The 21,540-nt window shown below is 44.4% G+C and overlaps 2 protein-coding genes across 5 annotated transcripts in view; one reads left to right on the top strand and one right to left on the bottom strand.

Annotated features, from left to right (window-relative positions):
- Positions 1–1,626: 1,626 nt before the first annotated feature.
- On the bottom strand, positions 1,627–20,041 carry ITGB3BP (integrin subunit beta 3 binding protein). Of its 2 annotated transcripts, XM_050977196.1 has the most exons (10): positions 19,954–20,010; positions 18,022–18,179; positions 16,069–16,111; positions 13,224–13,362; positions 10,986–11,058; positions 10,167–10,245; positions 9,363–9,456; positions 8,222–8,281; positions 2,939–3,059; positions 1,627–2,510 (listed from the first exon to the last, which is right to left on the bottom strand). In XM_050977196.1, coding segments are annotated over exons 2-9 (600 nt in total). In that variant the 5' UTR covers positions 18,024–18,179; positions 19,954–20,010; the 3' UTR covers positions 1,627–2,510; positions 2,939–2,949. The 2 variants fall into 2 exon arrangements, with proteins under 2 accessions (XP_050833153.1, XP_009087029.1); XM_009088781.4 differs by lacking the exon at positions 18,022–18,179 and having other exon boundaries at positions 19,954–20,041.
- EFCAB7 (EF-hand calcium binding domain 7) overlaps positions 20,033–21,540 on the top strand; it is an 18,619-nt gene continuing 17,111 nt past the window's right edge. For all 3 annotated transcript variants that reach the window (XR_007778038.1, XM_050977194.1, XM_018912539.3), the window contains exon 1: positions 20,033–20,164. The gene's annotated coding sequence lies outside the window, so the exon portion shown is untranslated. The remainder of the gene's footprint in view (positions 20,165–21,540) is intronic.

Genomic DNA, 21,540 nt, shown 5'->3' with positions numbered 1-21,540 from the left:
GGTTTAAACTTGTGCCAGGCAGCACTGAAGTTGTGGTGCTGAATTGCTGTATGACACAAACCTGGCTTGTGGCATCAGTCACTGTCCCCCTTTGCTGGGGCTCAGCAGCTCTGCTGTGGCTCTAAAACTGCTGCAAATCTCTTTAAAGCCAAAACTTTTGGTTCTATTGCAATAAAAGCTGAGGTGCTGCAGTGCAGTTTGAAAATACCCAAACCCCTTATTAAATTGCACAGCAATTTGCAGATGTAAACTGAACTCAACTCTGCAATTTCTCCCCGGGCACAGCTCAGCCTCCAAAGCCAATAATTCAGAAAATACAAATTGATTGAGTAATTATAAACATAACAAAGCATGGAGAAAGAAAATAAATCATAAAGCAATTTAAGGTTGTATAGTTTAATTAGGAGTCAGTCTATCCTTTTTTTCTGTATCTATATATAAATATAAAAGAAGCCCCCCCCTTGTTTAAAGGCTTCCCCTGTCACATTCCAGGCTGTCACTGCCCTCAGCCTCAGTGTGTGAATCAGCTGTTCTGGGAACTTCCAGCTGGGCCAGTTCTGAGCCCTGGCACTGCAGTCCCACAAGCTCAGTGTATTTGTGCACTTTTTTCCAGGCTTATTTGTTGTGGAAAAAATACCCCCAGGCAACACTGCCCCCCTGGCAGCTCAGGGAGAATGGAAAAGGGGCTCTGCAGTAGGAACTAGGAGGATGTTGGTTCAGTTTCCCTACACTGTAACAGTTCCTTATAAAACAACAAAACTTCCATCTTTTCACAGGGATTTGGGATTTTCTAGGTCTGACTCTTAACTGTGACATGCAAGAGCTCTGCCCGCAGCACGGCCTTTCTGCAAGTGTGGGCTGAGTGGCACCGAGGGGACAAAAACGGAACACAAAATGGGAATCTTTGTCTCCAGAGGCTGTGAAATCCCAAACCCAGCGTGTTTGTGTTTTCCCCCAAGGAACGGCTGCCTGAGGGAGGGCTATGGAAGCAGCCCCGGGTCTCATTAGCCCCAGCAGAGCCCAGGCCATCCTTCCCCGTAGCCAAACATTAGTTTTGGGTGTATCCCTTTCCTTTGTCCTTGAGGTGGCCTCGGGGGGTGATAAAGTGAGAGTCACCCGATCCACCTTGTGTGGAACTGGAAATGGTTCTTAACAGCCCCAGCTGCTTCGGAGGCAGAAGCCTGGTACAGCAGGAGGTCAGAGACACGGAGTGCTCGAAGGCTGGGCTGAGCAGCAGGAGCTCGCTGGGCAACTCCCATCTCCCTAAAAATGCCCGCTTTAATATCTGCCCTGGGGAGTTCTGCTGTGCCTCACTGCTGCTTTGCTCTTGGCTCCTGAACAAGTTTGATGCTGTTCTTCCAGGGCTGCCCAGAACAGCTCGATTTAGACCAGCACAGTTGGTTCCAGACTCTTCTGAGATCAATAATGATTTAATTTCCAGCTCCAGAGGTTATAGAAACTCTGGCTGGCTCAGGGACCCTCAGCCTGCAAAGCCAGGGCTGGGGCACCTCACACACACAACACACGCCCAGCTGAAAGTCTGGCAGAGCAGGGGGAGATGAGAAGAGCTGCCACAATTCCCTCCAACACTTCCTAACCTTCTTCCCAGTCAGACTGCACAGGCAGTGAAATACAAAATCATTTTTATTAATTAAAAACTCCCAAAGCTTGAGCGTGTGTGTGCTTGGCCACACCCTGAACACCTTTATCATGCTGGTGCTCAGAATTTTACTGGTAAAAATCAGTTTATTTGGGGATGGGACTTTGCAGTGGTAGAAAGGAATTCAAGGGTTTGTGTTTATGCTGGACTTTATTAAGAATAAATAGTTTTACTGCACTTTTTCAGCCTAATTGCAAGGATTTGAGAGGCAGGGGATTCATTTAGCTGGAGGGGTGAGGCTGAGGAGAAGGAAAGAGAAAAGCAGCTGGTTTATAAAAAGAGTTGGTTTATATAAAACAACTCTGCTCCTACAGCATTAAATGCCAAAACTAAACTCAAATGCTGACCTAAAAGCCAATGTTACCAGAGCCCTGTGCTAATGCTGGGTCAGAGGCTGAGGCCTTTTTACCCTGGGGCTGGGGTTGACTCCAGAGGAACCCTCATGTGGGTGACAGGTCTGTCCCCAGCCATGGCAGCAGCACCAGGAAAGTGTCTGCAAACAACTAAAACACATCCAGGGTGGGAATAATTCATTGCTGGCACTGCAGAGCTCCCTCCTGCCCTAGAGCCCTCCAGAGCCCAGAGCAGCACACAGCACCAGCCCCAAGGCAAGGGCTGCACAGCACCCGGGGTGGATTATTTACATTGAGATTATCTGCTTGTGCACATTGTTAAGTTGAAATAGATGCCAGAAATGTTATCTGGACGTGCACCTGCCCGGCCCAGCGAGCGCTCCCCAGCTGGGATTTGCTGGGGAGATTGGTTTACACTCAGTTCTTCGCTCCTTTTAAGTCCAGTCCAGCAGATGGAGAAGTTTGGGTTGATGTGGAATGCATTTTTCACATAATGCCTGTGGGGAGATGAGGAATGACTAAAATAAATAGCAATTAGACAGCAGCATCATCGTGCATGGGATCTGTTTGGAGTTATGGACGTGATGTCCAGTAAAACACACACAGAGCCTCAGGCAAGGCAGGGCACCAGCCCCTCTGCCTGGAGCTGCAGGGACATTTGGGGATGTTTTAAGGAGCAAGGACAAGTAGCCAAAGGAGGAACAAACTGGTGAGGAGAAATGCTGCAACAAGGACAAGTAGCCAAAGCAGCAACAAGTTGAGGAGAAACAGCCCTGGGTGTTTCAGTGGGGGAGCAGAGCTAGAAAAGCTCTTTGTCGCGGTGCTCAATGAACCAGGAACAAATCCCAGGGCAGAGAACACTGATTCCCCTCAGGGCAGCCTGCAGGACATCCCAGAGCTCTCTGCCATGGTTTACAAGAAGTACCTTGGTCCTGGTCACTCTGGCTGTGCCTTGGTGCTGGGCAAGGCCGGGAGCAGGCCCAGGGGCTCCTTCCTTCTGTCCAGGAATGAGGTGAAGAATGCAGCACTGCCAACCTGGATGTGCTCTGTGAACAAGGAAAACACAGAAATGTAGTATGTGACAGACAACAGTGGTGTGATGGCAGAATTTGTGCAAATCCTGCCTCACACACGAGTTAAATAAGTTGCTGTGGTGGTTAAAGAACCCAGCACACATTTTCCTTCACCCACAGCGTCTCAGCAGGGATTTCAGAGCTTGTCCTGGTGAGTGGCTGCACCTGTGCTCCATCACTGGCAGTGATGGCAAAGCAGAACTGAATGTGCCACCAGGAGGAGAAGCTGGTGCTGCCTTTTGCTATCAATAATAAAAGAATAAATAATAATCCCCAAGGGCTGTGCCAGCAGAGCTCAATCAGGGATTGCAGCAGGGGAACTCCAACCCCTGGATCACGCAGAGCCATCCCAGAATCACCCAGAGCCATCCCTGCATCACTCACAGCCACCCCTGGATCACCCAGAGCCATCCCCAGATCACCCAGAGCCATCCCAGAGCCATCCCGGATCACCCACACCTGGGGCCGCAGCCGGGCGGGGCCGGGCCGGGTGAGGGTGAGCAGGTGGCTGGGACAAGCACAGGAAAAGTGTGCAAGGGCAGAGAGGAACTCAGGGAATGAGAACATGTGGGAAGGCTCTGGGAGCAGGTGCCTGTGAGTGCCAGGGCTGCCACGTGTCCCTGCAGCAGATGAGCAGCTCTGGGGGAGCACCCCAGGGCTGCTGGCTCGGGGTGTTTGATTCCCCAGCACACAGGGGTGAGGGAGAATTCAGGATGACACTGAACACACAAAGGGGATTTCCAGCAGCCTGAACCTCTCAGCTGCACACAAACCCAGCTGGGGAGGGCACCAAAGCCCACGGCCAGGGGGCTGCTGGGGCAGGGCCCCCTCAGCTCTCCCAGCTGGCACACTGGGATTCCATGGGATCTCACACAGCAGTACCTGGGCTGACAGCCTAACCTGGAGCTGCCCTTGGACCACACAGGCACTAAAAGGGCTCAATCTTCCCAAGTTTCCTTTCCCCTCCAAGTTCCCCCACCATCCTCTCCCAACTTTGACTGCTCTAAAACATCTACAGATCTAAAAAGCAGAGAGAAAAAAAATGTTCACCTGTCGGGTGATATAAAACCAATCTTCTACTAAATGTGCCAGAATAATTTTTCTCCACCTCAACCACAGTTAAAACCTTCAGTCTATTCATTACTGTCTTTTTATAGTATTTTTATTTAATAAAACCTATTAAGACTACCATACAAATCTCTTTACTTATGCTTTTATCTTTTAACTGATCAATTTTTATATTGCTGACATCCCTTCTTCACCATTTGCTCATTTAAAAATTCATAGTATATGAGCTATGTCTCTGGAGAAAACGTCTATAAAATTTGTTACAGCTGGCAAATGTGTATGAGTCAGTGATAGCACATGACTAAATGCTTCACAGAAAATAAAATTTGTTTCTGTAGTAAGCAGAACTGTTTAAATGTTATTTATTTTTATGTTTCAAAGAAAATATATTGTGAAGTGCTGCATTGATTTAATACGCAGCAATGTCTGTGTACACGCTGTACTGGGGAAATTTATGAAACCTTTGCACAACTCCTTTAATTGAATTTTCCAAATCTCTCACCACACACAAATAATCAATATCTTCTGCAGAGAAAACCAGTCAGAATTATTACAGTCTTTCTTTTCAATTTTGTTGTCATCAGCACATACAGAGCACCTGGATATTTGTAATGTCTGGATAGCAAGTTATTTACACCTCTTAAACATATAATTGCTACTAAGTGAGTCCAAACTAATGTTTCTTTTCTTTTTTATTTAAAATAATTATATTCATGGGAGAAAGCAGTATTTATTCTCATGTAGGAGTTGCTACATGTTGGAAGAACTACAATTCTTTTGAATTTTTCATTAAGCTTAATACTCTAAACTAGATCCACCAGAATTAAAAATTCATAGCTGTTGCATCTCTAAAAAGGCACGTAGGAAAATAGAGTGTAAAAACAAGGCTGAAATCTGGGAATAAATGGGGCTGACACCTAAATCTAAAGTGCAGGTTGACAGTTCTCTGTGTACTTGTCTGGGGCCTCCAGTCATATGTCTCATGTGCATTTCTGTATCTGCCACTGCAGTTAATGGCTTAATATTTCATCTGCATAGCCCAGGGTGCTCCATCACTGCAGAGCCCTGGAGCTGCCCCCTCTCCTTCCTTCCATCCCAAACTCCTCGTGCTGCTGGGCCCACACCCCAGACTCCTCCAGTCTCAGGCTGTTTGGTAAATTCAGGGGTGGGTACAGCCCCACATCCTGCAGGGAAGGAGCAGTGGGGAGCTCCCCCAGTCCTGGGGCTGGCAGGAGACAGGATTCCTCACCTGGGCTGGGAAATGCAGCCTGGGGGACTGGGCTGAGTGGGATCTGTCCCCTCCCCTCCTCTGGGAGGGACTCCCACGGGCACAAACTCAAACCCACAGAATGAGGAGACAGGAATTCAAATCCAGCCCAGCAACAACAGCTTTTCATGCCCAGGACACAAACTGGGCAAACCACACCCCCCTGGGGCAATCCCCACTGAGTGAGGAGCTGAGATCAGCCCTGCCCAGGTGAGATGGTAGGAAAGCCCCAGGAGCACAAACAGGGATGCTCTTCCACAGGGAAGGGCACAGGAACCAGGCCAGATCCCTCCAGTGGTACAATTTTTGCTCAGCCAGTTCCCAGACTCACTTCTCCCAGCAAAGGGATTATGGCATTTCTTCCCTGTAAGTAAATACAAAGGTGGGCTGAGGAAAATAAATGTGGTTTTCAGGTTAGGGTTTTACAGTTGGAAAAATCCACTGCTGTATTTCCCTTTTCCTCAGAAGATCTCCAAGGAAGAGGAAGGAAAGGTGGGGCAGACAACCAAGTACACCTAAAGGTCAGCAAATCTGTTACACTTGATTTGAGAATGATGTGAAAATAAACCCCCAGAGCCAAGTGGTTTAGTCTTAAGACACCCACATTTTGAACTCAAACTGACACCAAAAGGGATAAATGGTGGAATTCTGTATTTTTACCTTTTTATCTGGTTCAAGGAGGAGCTCTGATTATTAAGGATGTGTTTCTGTTTTGCAGTGGTTGTGAAAGGGGATTTATGTTTTAAAATAAATGCAGTTTTCAGAACTGGACTGGCAGGTGGAAACTCAGGAGTTTTGGTCCCTGAATTCTCAGCTTTGCTTTCATCAGTGATTTCAAGTGGCATGGAGTAAAATCCCTGCAGTTCACCCTGATCCAGTCTCCTGGAAAGCCACCCCTACTGCCCCAGGAGCACAAACCTCAGCCCCTTGAATTCACCCCACCATGAAAGCTGGGAATGCTCAGAACTCAGATTTGCCCCTGGGCTCAGCAGGATGAACAGCCCCACAGCAAAGCAAGAGTTTTTTATTTCATCACAGCCTGGACAGAGTTTTCCTCACCACTGCAAGTATTTGATCTCTGGAACACTCTCATGGCAGCAGCCATGGTTTGTGTCAGGGTTTTGGGGAAGCAAAGTGTCCCTGTCCTTTGTCACAACCACTTGGAGCAGCTTCCCCCTTTTAGGACCTTCACTCCTGGAATCTCCAAACCCATGAAATCTTCCTTTAAAATGTGCACATCCCAACCTGCACATCCATTCTCAGCACATTTTGGACTCCCAGACACCGACTCGATTCATCTCTTGGCAGTTGTTTTACAATTTGCTTACTTTTTATTCAAAAACATTTTGTTTGCTGTAAATTCAAGTCATGGGCAAACAATGATGCCCTTTTTCTATGCTGGTCACCCAAAATGATAAACTGAGCTCTGCACAAGGCTGCCCATTGAGCCAGGAATGTTTTCTATGGAGTTGTTTTAAGAGGAGGTTGTTTATGTAAAGTAAATAAATTTCATGCCTCACCATGTGATGATAATGTGACATTCCATCTGGACCAAGGCACAGAACAGTCATAAGTTTTAAGCCTTGCCATAACTAATTAAAGATAATTATGAAAAACCCACATCTGAAACTAAAAGGCAAAGAAAAACATCTCCAGATGCTTCTCTTTGATCACAAACTTCTCTGCCTCTCCCGCTTCTGCATTTTCAAGACTGCAAAATTGAATTTATTCTTTGTGAAAGCAAAACTGACGTTGGAACTTCATCAAAATCGCTCAGCTTAAACTCAGAATTCTCTTTTCCACCCTAGCTTCACAAAATATCTCTCATCTCAGCAGCCTGGCTGTGTGTTTGGGGCTGGGGGCTGCTTTCTGGAGCAGAGCTGGAACTCCAGACTGTGAGCAGTGGTGAGCAGCAAGGAGCAGAGCACAAAGGCAGCAGGGAGTGCTCCCAGCATGCCCAGCCCTGGCAGGCAGGGCTGCAGCAGGAGGACACAGGGAGCTGTAAATCAGCACCTGCACACTGCACAAATCAGCCCAGCTCCCTCCCAGGTGCTGTCACTCCTTTTCATTTGCAGCTAATCTGCTGCAGCCCAGCAAATCTAAGCTTGATCAATTTTCTGTCCTTTAAGAGAATTCCCCACAGCAGAGATGGCACCACTGCTCCTGGTTTGGGGTTTGCTCTGCTTTCAGATGGAGAATGTGAAGATAACAGAAATATCAGAGTATCCCTGGGGGATGGTTGCTGGGTTTACTGAGTGTGAGGGAATTAAACTGCCCTGTGTGTGTCCCCTTCCCTCCTGCCAAGGCACTAAAGCAGCTGGGGATGAAACACCAAAAGCAGCTCCAAATATTTTCACAGCCCTGGTTATGAAGAAAGCCCAGAGCTGGGATTTCACAGCCCCCTGGAGTGGGTGAAACACCCCACAAGATACACAAAGTGAAAAAGGTTTTGCTGCAAGATTGTGACACTGCAAACACAGAGGGAGGGAGGAGGATGAGGAAGAACAAGGACAATTGGGATATACAAAAAGTATGGAAAGTCTTCTGGACCATGCCACAAGTGCAAGGCCATGAATGATTCCTTCTCCTGCACAGTCTCATGGGGAAATACCCAACACAATGGAAACAGCAGCAAATATTCAATTTACATTTGCAGACCATTCAGAAGAAACACATTTGATTATCAGTGTTTTCATATCCCAAAGGTTACCCAACTTATTGCAAGTGAAAAGGACTGAAAAGAAATCAAGCAAAAGGGATCAAAACATCTGTTCCACAGGAGTTATGAAGAGTTCCTTACCTCGGGCAGGGACTTTTCCATGGTTTGCTTTCAACAGCTGCAGTTTTTCTGCTTGACTCACTAGTGAAGAAATAAATCCAAAATCAACAAATGTTGCCCCAGAGCTTTCAAAGAAAATAATACCTCTGCTGCCTCCTTCACTTCCAAAGAATTTCAAGGAAAAAAATCCTCTTGCCTACGTAACTGTGCTCAAAAAAATTAACAAGAATTTTCAGAATTTAGAGAATTCTGACAAGTTTTGCTTCCAAGCCTCATCCCACATTTTGTTCCAACTTTTTTTTTCTTCTAGTGCTGCCCTGGTTCCTAATTCAGAGATGGGGGAAGGATGCTTCTTTCCCGAGGAGCTGAGGGAAAGGGTGGACACAGGAGTGGCAATAAGAGGTCTGAGTTGTCCTTTGGGCTGTCTGTCTGTCCCACCCCGATGGAAACCCAGCCTGTGCCCGCTCAGAAAGGATCTGGCACTACAGTGGGAACAGAGCAGGGCATGCCCACCCAGAAGGAAAATGGAATGAGCTTTGGAACACAAGTCAGGGAAGAAATGGTGATGGAAACAGCAGCATGTGATGCATCAACTCCACTGCTTGGGAAGAAATTTTCTCTGGTACCTGTGGCTTTCCTGTCCACCTGCTCCCAGCTGCAAAAAGCAGCAGCCCAGGCTCTCCAGGTTTGCTTTCTGGGCTCCTCTGGAAAAGCATTTCAGATGTGGAGGCTGTGAAGGGCCCTTATCCCAACACAACAAGCATCTGGAATGTCCATCATTGCAGGACGCATGAATAGCCATTTTTAAAGCCTGGAAATTTATATCCAGCCTAATCCTGCTGACAGGCAAACAAACAAACAAACCAACTTCCTCGGAAGGGGAGAAGAAAGGCCGAGCAATCCAAGTGCAAACGCTCAGCCTAATCCCCACCTAAGCACCCACTAAGTAGCTCACTATTTACTGACCATTTCCATAAGAAAAGGTGTTGCTTTTCCAGGCTTTCCCTCCCCAGTGTGCCTGGCTTTTATGTCCCTGCTGGATGCACGGGGACACTTGAAGTGCATTTTTCCTGAGTCCTGGGGAGTACCAAAGGGAACATCTGGAGTGATCCCTGGTAAATGTTCCAAGGGGATAAATAAATGTACTGAGCCCTCTCCGCACCCAGCGCTTGGGTTTTCTGCAGTTCAGCACTCAGGACACAGGACGAGTGTGAGACTCCCAGGATATTTTCCAGCTCTCTGCTGCCCTCCAAAGCCTGGAAAACAACAATTAAAATCATCCTTAAATCCCATTCCCAATATCTGCTCCATAGCTACAACATACCAAAACCAACTGGGAAATGGTTCATAAGCTCTGAATTCCTCATTTTCTAAATAAACACTGCATTTAAAATATTTTCAATTAGTATCATTGTTTTTTGGGGTTTTTTTAAATAAAATCTCATCCACATGAAATAACTGAACACACTGAATTATTTCTTAGCCAATGATGCACAGCAACGAACCTTGTGCTAAATTTAGTCAGGAAACAAAATGGGAAAAAAAAGAGAGCAGTGATTTGCATTTTAACATGTATTGGACTATTAAATAATGATACTTTAGAGCTAAATTAAATGGTACAATCACTTCAACACAAAAGGATCTTTAATCTTCAAAGACATAAAAATCTATGCAGTTAATTCATATTTTGAGTTCTAAATAATAATTTAGAACTAGTTCATATTGATTTTATTTGTGTACAATTAAAAACTGAGGACATGAAAAGCAAACTCTTCTAGTTTAAAAAATCCAATAAGTTTTTGAGTTTTTTTGCATTTTCGGGATTTCCAAGTCCAACTTGCCTGGTTTCAAGTCTTTTATTTGTTTCCCTACCCCTTCAAAGTCAAATGTTGCATATAAAATCCTAATTTTGCTTTCAATTCCTGTATTAGAAGTAGTTTAAAAGACAAATCAGTGTAAACCAGACCTTCAGGCTTGTCAGATTTGCTCTCAGTTTCAGAATTCTGGGCAAGGAATTTCTCACTTGGGAGTGCAGTTGCAGGAACCTGTGTAAAAAAGAGGAAACAATTCCAATTACCCTTACTGAAAATCCATGTTTGCAATGTTTGCCAGAGATTTTCTCCTTGGAATGGGGATGGATCCAGTTCAGCTGTGAGGATTTATATCAGTGTACTGCACAATGTATTTTCCAGCTGTAAAATTAAGTGTATGGAAGTTCACATGAATATTGAGTGTAGGTGTTGGTTTAGACAGGTTTTTATTTGAATGTCACTGCTGGTCTCCTGCAAACCTTTTAAAAACATTCTGAATTATTGAATGCAAACATTTCCATATCAATGAGGCCTCTAATTACTCCAATTGTTCTGTAATTCCGGGTTCCTGTCACTAAGAGATGAGGCTGGATGTGTTGACCAAGGGATTCACTGAATCACAAAAAAACCCCAATTAATCAATTTACAGTTTTACACCGCTTTAATGTCAATATTTTATTTTCCACTGTTTAAATGTCATCCCAACAATCTGCCCAGCTCCATCACTTGGAAGACACTATCCTACACTGAGGGAATTTCAGCCTAATGGTGTGGGAAAACATCCAGCAGAGGTAAAAAAACCCAGGAAACAGATAGTGAGTTCAACTGCAACAAGGAAAAGGAAGAGCTACAAATTCAAACATTATATTTAGGTGAATAAACAGTTATAACAGCCACAGTTATTGTCTGGTGGTGAAAAAGAGATGCAGTCACAGCCCTGGAGCCATAACAAACTCCAAGCTGATTGCACTTACACGTCGTGCTCAGTTTGAGGCTGCCCTCTCCTGGACAATCCGCTCTTGGACTCGCTCTGCTCGCTCCCATCTCCTGGGAAAAGAGACACAATAAGGATAAAAATCAGAGGTGGGGTAATTGAAGCACCTGAAGAAGGAGCTGGTGCGAACCTTGAGTGCTGAGGGATCTTTCGAGAAGAGGAAAAACCTCAAAGCTCACTTGGAGAGCAGGACTTGGAATGACCCACACTAAATGATTTATAATTTACACTTTTGGAATTTTACCCCTCCTCAGTTTCTGGAAACCTTGGGATCACAGCATTAACTCCTGGAAGTTAGAATCATCCTGGCAGATATTTACTGTGCTCTTCCAGGAACTTTTTATCCTATTAACTGCAGATTAACATCGAGCATCATCCTGGAAATGCTGCAGTGACTGAGCTATGAAATTCCCATTTCCCTCCATAAAAACTGCCTGGCCCCAAGTCCATTCCCTAAACAACCACAAAGATACTGGGAATTGCTTCCAAAGGCCCCAAATGTGCTCTGCTGACAATATAATATTCCAGTCTGGCATGTGATGGATGGGGCAGGATAAATGTGACCTCTGACCACAAAAGACACTCTGAATTTCCATGATTTATCCAAGTCCCACAGGAATCAGATCAGAACAAAACCAGATTAAAATTTTAGCTTGTCTATCAATACTTGTTCCAGCAATAAAAAAGTCACATCTGACTATCAGAAATGATTTAATTGTGGCTTCAGTTGAAGGCAGCACAAAACGTGGGGATTTTGTAAATTCACCTTTAAGTGAAAGACTTGGAATTTACCAAGGGCTTAATGAATGTACAGATCCCAGCCAGACCCTGTGGAATGAGGAGCTTTCCACATTTCACTGTAATAAATCTCCTTCCTGCCATCAGACTAAAAAAAAAAGAGACCACACTCAGCATTAAACACTTTGATTTCTTCTTGTTACATCTAAATTATTACATCCAAGTCTCAGCACTCGAGGATAAATTAACTTTTAATTTTAATATTTTGTAAAACATTTAGAAACACTTCAGGATGATAAAGTGCTATAAAAGTTTAAGCTTTAATACAGTAGCTAAAAGTGAAGACCCTCAAAGATTTCATTTTAAATCTAAGTAGCCAATAGAACTTGGACTTAAATCAGTCATCAATTATCAAACAGGTCATACTTTTAGAGCAGTACTGTGGGTTGTTAGAAGGAGAGCAGAAATTGTGGCTTTAAATGGACAGCCTGGAACTTGGGGTTTAATAATGGCACACCAACACCTTGTAGCTATGTGAACAGAGAAAAAAAAAGACTGGCAGCAGGATAAAGAATTAGGGTAAAATCTAAAATCCTGGAGGGAAGCTCCACCTCTGCAGATCCATCAGGAGAGGACATGGTCCAGTAGCTACAATCTGCAGACACCCAGATAAATTTCCAACAGTGGCTGTTCCACTTTGCTCAGAATATTTTTACTCAACATAATTCATAAATGTTGGTAAGGCCTCAATTACTGTACAAAAATTCCAAAACCTCAGGGGCATAAAAAATTCTGTAACCCAACAAGGACCAGTGGCTGAAAATTAAAGCCAGACAAATTCAAAATCAGATTTTGTCTTAATAACTAAAATAATGGAACAAGGAATTTGCTAACAACAGAAACGATGCATTATTTATTATTATCATTATCATTATTACTTAACCATCTTTTCTAGAGCTGTACTGCAAGGAAATGAAAGCTCTATAGGAAAGATGACAAAAGGTCCCTCTGTACTCTTCTTTTCAAAATAAAAAAGCTACACCAGGTGACCTGAGGGTTCCTCAACACTTCAAAGAGGCCACAAGCACAATATTTTTATACAGCCATAAAAGCAGCTCAGTCTACTGAAAATCTGCTTCTTGAGCAGTCAGAGTCAAAAGCTGTGACTGTGGAACTAAGTGAACATTTATGCTAAAGTGAACTGGAAATAATATCATTACAATCTTACAAAGGTGTGTTTTCTGAGAGCTGATAACATTCAGTGTTATATAAATTAAAAATTGTCTCACTCAGTTGTTTTACAAACACCCCCAAGATTCACACTACAAAAAATTAAAGATTTAAGTCCCAACTTTGGCTTTTCCAGAAGAGATTCTTTAAGAGGAAAAAGAAACCAAATATAGCAGATAGGAGAGAAGTCCCTAAGAGCAGGAAAAAGCAGGAAAAAGCTGCAGTAAGGAAGAGGGAATGTTCAGCTCACCCTGTGCTGGGGCACTGCTGGGGTTCTGTGCCCTGGCACTGCTGGGAGAGGAGCAGGGACTCAGCTGGCACGTGCCTGTGGTTGGGGAGTAGAAGTTCAGGTTGCTCCTTTTGGCCTTCAGGGGGGTTGCATCAGGTGCCTGAAACAGAGAAAAATACAAAAAAAGTCCAGAGAAGTATTGACAAAACCTCTCTGAATTTTTTTCCTCCCTAAGTAATTCCTGGCTTTATGCATTCCCATTATGGAAAGCCCATGTTAAATGTTGTGGGGGGTGACTTTGTGCTCATCAAGCTTCTCTATCACTCCCTCTTCTCAGTAAGATTAGTTTAAAAAACTAAAAAATCCTTTCAAACACTTTGTCTCCCAGGTTCCATAAAGAAAAAACATGTGTTTCCCAGGGATTTAGGTATTCTGGCATGATCACCTTGATGTTTGGGGCTTTTTAAAGCAGCCAAACCAAGTTATTATTTTTCTTCCAGTAATGAGAATTTAAGACACAAATATTTTTAGATTTTAGTTGTATCAAAAGTTATTTCTAATAATTTTTTAAAATGATTTTTTTAAATTGAAAAAAATCCAGAGTCTCCTAAATCCAAAACTTTGTCTGTGGTTCAGGGTTTCCATATGATGGTTTCAGGTCTAATGATATAAGAGGAATTATTGAATTAAAGGATTTGTGCAGAGAAATTTTCAGAAGAACAAGTCTGAAATGCTGAAATATGAACTGAGATTATCTGGGACAGGCTCTAGCATGGATGCTGAATTGCAAGGATGAGAAACTGGGATTTTCTGCATTTTCCATGTACAGAAATAAAAAACAACCAACCCAAACCTTTATTTCACAACCCCCAAGTGCTATTGCTGGTCATCATTAAAATCTTTTAAAATCTTACAGCAGATTTTAAAAGATTTTAATGCTGCCCACTAGCCTCTGCCTTGTTTTAGTCTCAAATACCTTAAATAATTTCACACCTCTCATTTATACTCTTGTTGCAGCCTAGCAGCATTTAAACTACTCCTGATGGAAATCCTCCCTCTGTCTTGCCACATTCAAGCAGGTTAAAGAAATGCTTCCAATAATCTTTAAATGAATTATTAATTGAAGTATCAATGCAAATTTGGGGATTAACATGTCATCAGATCTCCTTTACAACTGGGAGAATCTCCAAACATTTCAGACTATTTTTCCTGCTTGAACAGCAGTCACCTCTCCCATTTCTGGACATGGATAAGGTCATTTTAAACAAAATTCCTGCAGCACTTACAAGAACAATTTTATTTGTCAGTAAGATTTTCTCCTCCAGGAAGAAGAATTTTACTCCAGTTATGCAATTTTTTAACAATATCATGCAAAGATTCCAAAAATCTAAAAAGACTCATTCGTGATCTGGTTAGTTCATGAATATTTTGATCCATGGAATGAGGAACTCTTGATAAAAACAGGGAAGGAATGACAGAAACAGCAAAGATTAAGAATGCATTTCACCCAAACCATGAGTTTACCACTTTCTGTTGTTTCTTTCCTTCTATAAGGTTATTTATTTTAAATCTTTGACATGCATCTATTGGAGAAATCATGTGGACTAAAAATCTGTGTAAAGCCACATCCCTGAGCCTCTATTGAAAGTTTCTGTCATTCAGGTGGGCTTTTCCTCAGCTCTTTGCTGCACAAGAACACCTGACTGCAGGGAAGCATGGAGCAACCCTTTTTATCTCATGGGAGGGGGTGGCTTTAGGGCAGGAAAAGCTGAATTCCATGGAATTTCAGCTCGACCACTCATCTACAGAAATGTTACTGCAGCCCAAGAAACAGCTGCACAATTACAGTCACAGCTGCATTCTGAGCAGAACAGGTTGGGTAATGGTACACTAAGATGCTAATTAAACTGTTAATGATTTATTTTTGGTGCCACTGCAGTCTTTTGTCACCTCTGTTGAAATTTTCAAAAAAGTAGTATCTAGAAATTTTTTAAATGCCCAATTTCTGCCTTGTTCAATACCACTGAGGCCTCCAAATATGTGCTGCACATCCAAAAACCTCTTCAAAACGACCCAGGCTCAGAGATTTATTGGGAGCTCGTTTGCTGACCAGCTCTTTCTCTCTGTACTTCTCCAAGATTTTCCTTCCTTTGCACCCTGCCATCCCCCCCAGCTCCTGCTGGCTGCAGCAAGAGCCACTGTGGGAGGAAATAAAGTGACATATGTCACGACATGCTGGTGGCTGGGAGGATGCTGGAGCTGCATTCACAACAAACAACAGCACCAGTACAATTTTATTTGGGTTGTGATAACTGTGGTGAAATTGATGGCAGCGTTAGGAGTTTATTGTTTCATGATGCCAGATTAGCTGAGGGAGGTAATTACAGCCCTGACACCAAAATGCCTTTAATGTTTTCATTTCAATTTTGCAGTTTCTAATATGCAGATTACAGCATTATCATAATTCCATATTGTCACATGTACAATTACATGGCAGAACGTTTGCTTCCCAGGATAATGGAGCTAATTTCTAATAAATGATTTCACCAAGGATCTTAACTCATTCAGCTCTTGGGTAAATAGTGGTGGCAATAACAATATGCACATTTTTCAAGTGATTCATGCAGATGCACATTACTTAACGCCAGGCAGTTCTGTGACAAATGAAATACAATCAGTTTTATACTAATATTTGCAGCAGTAATTTTGTGCTTTAAGATTTGCCCAGACAACATCCAATCTGTAACGAGATAAAGGCAGCTGAAATGAAGTAGGTTGTTTATACCCACATTTATTTTTGCACACAGATATATGTACATATATATTTATACAGCCCAGATGGCTCCAGACACCAAAGAATACTTACATGATCTTTTTTAACAGGGTCCAAATTTAATGCTCTCTTAACCCTGCAAGAGAAAAACATGGACAGGTTTTATGGTCACGTAGACACAAAGATTTCTGCTAGTAAGGTCTATAATTGATAATGCTAAAGACAGTTTCCTTTTTTGGTTTCACATTTACTGATGGCATCCAAAGCAAATCCATTCCCTGAATGTTGCTCATTTAGAACGATAAAGTGTTTGCCTAAGAAAATCTGATTCTCCATTTTATACCAGAGATAAAATCCAGGCACTGAAGTGAAATCATGCTGAGTATTTATCTTTTCTCCAAGGCTATAAACAACAACCCCCCCCAAAAGCATTTCCATTTACATACCTTTTGAGCAAGGCTTGGAATTATTTTGCCATTAGTCGAAATAATGTTTAAGACATTTAAGACACAGGTACAAGCAAGGTGAAAAAAGCAGTTTTTCCCATCATTTTAGCTCTTAACATGATTCAGTGCTACCAGGCTATGACTTAACTGGGGAACAGATGCTCTATGCCTTTACAGGTCCCCAAACCATAAGAAACTGTTTGCTTCCCTTCTTCCCTCTCCTGATTCAGGAACATGCCAAGCTCTCTCTGCAAAATCTGCTCCTCTGAACCGGATGCCCAGCTGTTAATGGCAACACTGGAAGAGGAAAGCTGAATATTTATAATACTTTATATGGTACAGCTGTCTGCTAAAGAGCAGTCATCAAAATTTTATTGAATGCAGGCGAAATGCTCCAAGGAAAGAAAGGTCAACATAAATTAAGACTATTTTTCCCAGAGACAACTGAAACTTTTTAAGCACATTCCTAAATCTTAACAATAGTTTAAAGCATGATGTAAAACGATGAGGAAAAAAAAAATCTTTGTAAGAACAGTCCCCAAGAAACATATATATTATACTGAATTAAAGAAGGTTTGGAATATACATCATATTTCAAGAACTGAGCTCAGTTTTCATCTTGGAAAAAGAATGTTTTGCCTTGTAAGGAATTCAGATGACCTCATTCCAAACATATCCTTTTCAAATTTATGCTGCTATTCCAAAACTGTAAATTAAAGGATTGGGGAAATAGAATGGAAACATATCTTTGATCTGTAACTCAGGCAAGGGCCTTATATGAAAACTGTTTTACGGCTATCTCTATTACAAAAAGGGGAAAAGAAATATCCTGTCTTAAAAAAGCCAAGTAAACAGGTAACATTTAAATTAAAAAGGCCTCTGAAATCCTGGCCAAAGGGCAGCCAAAGCTGCAACAGTTTGATGGAATTCTTTACAATGTATTTCTTTTTTAAAGAGAACCCCATAGAGCTGAAGGAATCCTGACTCCATTACAGCTTCCAGCTCACGGCAGCAGAGAAATATTCCATTTATTAATGCACCCACACTGCGAGGATGCTCTGGGGGCCAATGCATTTGCATGTTACACTAAGGCATGTTCTGATGGAGGTTTTTATGGCAGGTGTCAAAAGGAGCTGAAAGCCAAAGGAAATCAGGAGCAGGATCACAGCTGTAGGATGAAATAAATGAGAAACTGGGTGAAAATCCCACTAAGTTATAAACACTGAGAACATTTCTTGGGGGAAAGCTGTGCACTGATCAAAGCCACGTTCTTTGAAGTCTGTCAAATACTGTGTACAGCAAGAGAGCAGCACACAGCCCAGATTTCTCTCTGCAGGCACCCTGAACTGTGGGGGCAGAGATGGAGCCTCATTCCAAGCCTTTCAACGTTGCAAAGAGCTGGAATGTTGTATTGGAAAACAGAATTTTTAGGAAGTCAACCTTGCCTTGTGCCACCCAACAGCCTGGCCTGCTTGGGGGCTTGTTTTTACTGATTGTCTCTTCAATGCAATAATGTGATAAGTTAAATCAAAATAATTTAAAATTTCTGCTCCAACTCTACACACAGACCCCTGAAACCAAACTCATCCCAGCTCCTTACATGAAAACCCTGTTGGCTGAAGTGTCCTCTCCCAGATCTTCCAGAAGAATGTGGGGAAAAAACAATACATGCAGACAGAATTCCTCAAGTATTTTAGGAAAAACATGAAGAGCACCACTTTTAGTTTGGTTTATTTTTTTTTATATAGTTCACTTTGCCTGTGGTACAGAACCAAATGTCAGAGTGGAACAAGAAAAGCAGACAGAAAGATGGGGCACTTGTGAGAGTATTCAACCTGAGCTTTCTACCCCTGAATTAGCCTGACAAGGTTTAATTTATTTTCTTAACCATGCAGAATATGATGGCACATGTTTACAGCCAGCTGTACAACCTGCAGTGATTATTTTGTGCCTAATATTTATCAGGTTAAAGAACTTTCTTTATTGATCTCCAGAAGCTCACGATGAGCAGAGACACACAAGAGCAGCACCAGACTTACATGACTTGATTAATTCCTTATTGCTTGATAAATTGCAAAATATAAGAGAAAAATGAGCAGGATTTATTCCCACTGGAGACAAAATGAAGAGATACAGCCTGATGGAAAATGGGCATGGGGGGTGTCATGCCCTGATCTCCACAGGCCTGCAATTCCTTCCCACCTCTCTTCATCTGAGTGTGTGTGAATCTATAATTTAGTCACTGCTGTAATTGTAGTAAATCCTGTTGAATCACTTTATAAATATTAAATCAGTCAGTGATTAAGTGCTGCTAAACTCTTTTGCACCTGTATCTTTTGTGTCCATATCCTTGTCCCCGTGACCCTTTTGCATCCATGGTCTGTGTGTAAATCATTCTAAATTGTTTCTCATCCCATTTTCTTGGGTATGCTCCATCTGTGTAGGGAGCAATAGAGTGAACCTTGACACCAAACTCTGTTGAAGACACACTTCCACAAATTCATACCAAAACCTGCTTTTTTTTGCCCATCCCTTTAATGGTGGCCAAGGGAGGTTCAGAGGATGGACCAGGCTTTCCCCAGCAATGAGACAAGATGCAATGGGCAGAAAATGAGGTTCCACCTGGATGTCAGGAAGAACTTTTTTCCTGTGCAGACTGAGCACTGGAACAGATTGTTCAGGGAAAATGTGGAGTTCCCTCACTGGAGATACTCCAGACCTGCCTGGGTGCCAGCCTGTGCCATGGGCAAGGGATGACCCACTGTGGGTCCTTCCCAAACTGAACCATCTTGGGATCTTTCTTCTTACCCCTCTCCCACACAGCCCCACCGGTGTTATCCATACTATGCAAAGATACAGAATTAGAATTACTGGGACTGGAAAGGATCTCTGGAGCTCATCCAGCCCAAACCCCTTGCCAGGGCAGGGTCACCCGGAGCAGGTGAGGCAGGCTTTGAATGTCTCCAGAGATGGAGACTCCACGGCCTCCCTGGACAGCTGCTGCAGAGCTCTGCCACCCCCAGTGCACAGCAGCTGTTCCTGATGTTGAGGCGGAACTCTCTGTGTTTTAGTTTACGGCCATTACTCCTGGCTTGGATCGTGCGAGCAGAGCCGCCCCCGACCCCTCAGAAATGCAGAAGCCACAGAGGGTCACGCACAGCGGCAGCACCGCCCGCAGCGCTGCCCCGGGAGCCACCGCTGCCAGCATTTCCTGGTCTGTTTCCATCGGGAAACAAATCCCGCCTCTCGCCAGCCGCTCCTCCCTCCCGGGCCCGCTCTGAGGGCACTTCTCCCCTCACGGAACGCGCTCAGGAGCCGCGGCCCGCCGGGAGAAGCGCTCCCCTCACGGCGGAGCCCGCGGGAACCGATCCGCTGCCGTGAGGGGACGGGGGGACAGGAGAGAGCACAGAGAGAGGGAAGAGAACACGGGAAGGGAGAGGAGGAAGAAGAGGAGGGAGGGAGAAGAGGAAGAAGAAAGGGAGAGCGCGGACGGAGAGGGAGAGCTGCGCTGCCCCGCTCGCCAGACACCTACGACATCCCGGAGCCGTTCCCGCCGCCTCCCCTTCGCAGCTCCCGCCGTGTGCCCGCCAAACGCCGCCGGCTGGAAACGGCGCCGAGGCAGGGCCGGGCCGGGGCGGGGCCGAGGAGCCCGGCAGAGCTGGGGGCCGAGATCGAGACCCCCGGGACCGAGACCGAAGCCGTGACCGGTGTCCGTGTGGGCTCGTCGGGTCCCGCTGTGCGCGGTAGGAGCCGGGCCGGGGCCGGTGATGTTCGGGCGGCCGGTTCGGGGCGGCCGAACGCGCCTAAGCCGTCCCTCAGGGATTGCCGAGCGGGGCTGAGGGAGTGAGGGAGGGCTGGTTCCCCTCAGGGTTGGGGCAAGGGGATTGTAATTTTTAAGTTTTTTTTTTTTTTTTTTTTTTTACGGTGGGTGGCAAATGTAGTCCTTGAAGCCCCCTGTGCCCCCTAGGGAGGGAGGTGATGAGATCCATGCGGGAAAAGTTTCCTCGTTTCAGGTGGACGGGGCCGGAGCAGGGCAGAGCTTCCCTGTGCCAGTGTGAGTTCTGTGTGGGTGAGCCTGTGAGTGAAGATCAGGGTTGCCACGGAGGCTCTGACTTTGGGCATCAGAAGGAATTTCTTGCCAGAAAGGGGCTGATTTCTGCTCATTGGAAGGGGCTGCCCAGGGAGGGCTAGAGTCTCCATCCCTGGCGGTGTCCAAGGAAGGACAGAGCATGGCACGCAGTGCTCTGGGCTGAGAATACTGCACTGGTTTGGTTGGAAGGGCCTTAAAACTCATCCAGTTCCACCCATGGGCAAGGACTCCTTCCACTATCCCAGGCTGCTGAAACACCCATCCAGCCTGGCCTTGCAGACTTCCAGGGATCCAGGGGCAGGCACAGCTTCCAGGGCCTCCCCACCCTCACAGGGAGGAATTTCTTCCCAATCTCTAATCTAAATCTACTCTCTCCCTCTTTGGAAGCCTGGGCTGGATTGCTCCCCTCTGTCTATTTTTCTGAAGTACAATTATCCAGTACAAATGTCCCAGCCTAAGCCATGGGGCTGCTGGCAGTGCTGTCACCAAGCCATTGCTCACTGGATTTCCCAGCGATGGATTGGCAGCACTTCCTGGCCCACATAAGAAATATCTCAGTAATGGGAAGTCCGAGGACTACAAACAAGAGTTCACATTTTCTAAAAACTGGTTACTGGAAAATTAACATTTCTTCTTCTTCTCCTCCTTGCCTTTCCCCCCAGTTCTATTCCGTGTGTGTAACACTGGTGCTTCATTATAGTGACACCCGTTTGCAGGAGCCAGGCTGTGCCAGGGGGTCCCTGTGGGGTCCTTCTGGTGCCTGTGTAATATTAAAGTGTCAGGGAGCTACAAATTGGGTACTTCATCCTTGATAAGCAATTATTATCTGCCTTTCCCAAGTGTAAAAGATCTGTATAACTCAACAAGGTGCCAGTGACTGAGGCCTCCTGAGTAAAAATCCAATGAGTCCTGAAGGGGACCCTGGGATGGTGTTGTCTTGTTGCTGAACTTGAGATATTCCATTTATTATACTGGAATATATTTCCTGAAGTCAACATTGGGTAAAATAATACAAGAAGCTGTTAAAGC

This window comes from Serinus canaria, chromosome 8, assembly GCF_022539315.1.
Source record: "Serinus canaria isolate serCan28SL12 chromosome 8, serCan2020, whole genome shotgun sequence".
Taxonomy (NCBI): domain Eukaryota; kingdom Metazoa; phylum Chordata; class Aves; order Passeriformes; family Fringillidae; genus Serinus; species Serinus canaria.
The sequence above is the reverse complement of the archived record's forward strand: the minus strand, read 5'-3'. Positions and strand labels throughout refer to the sequence as shown.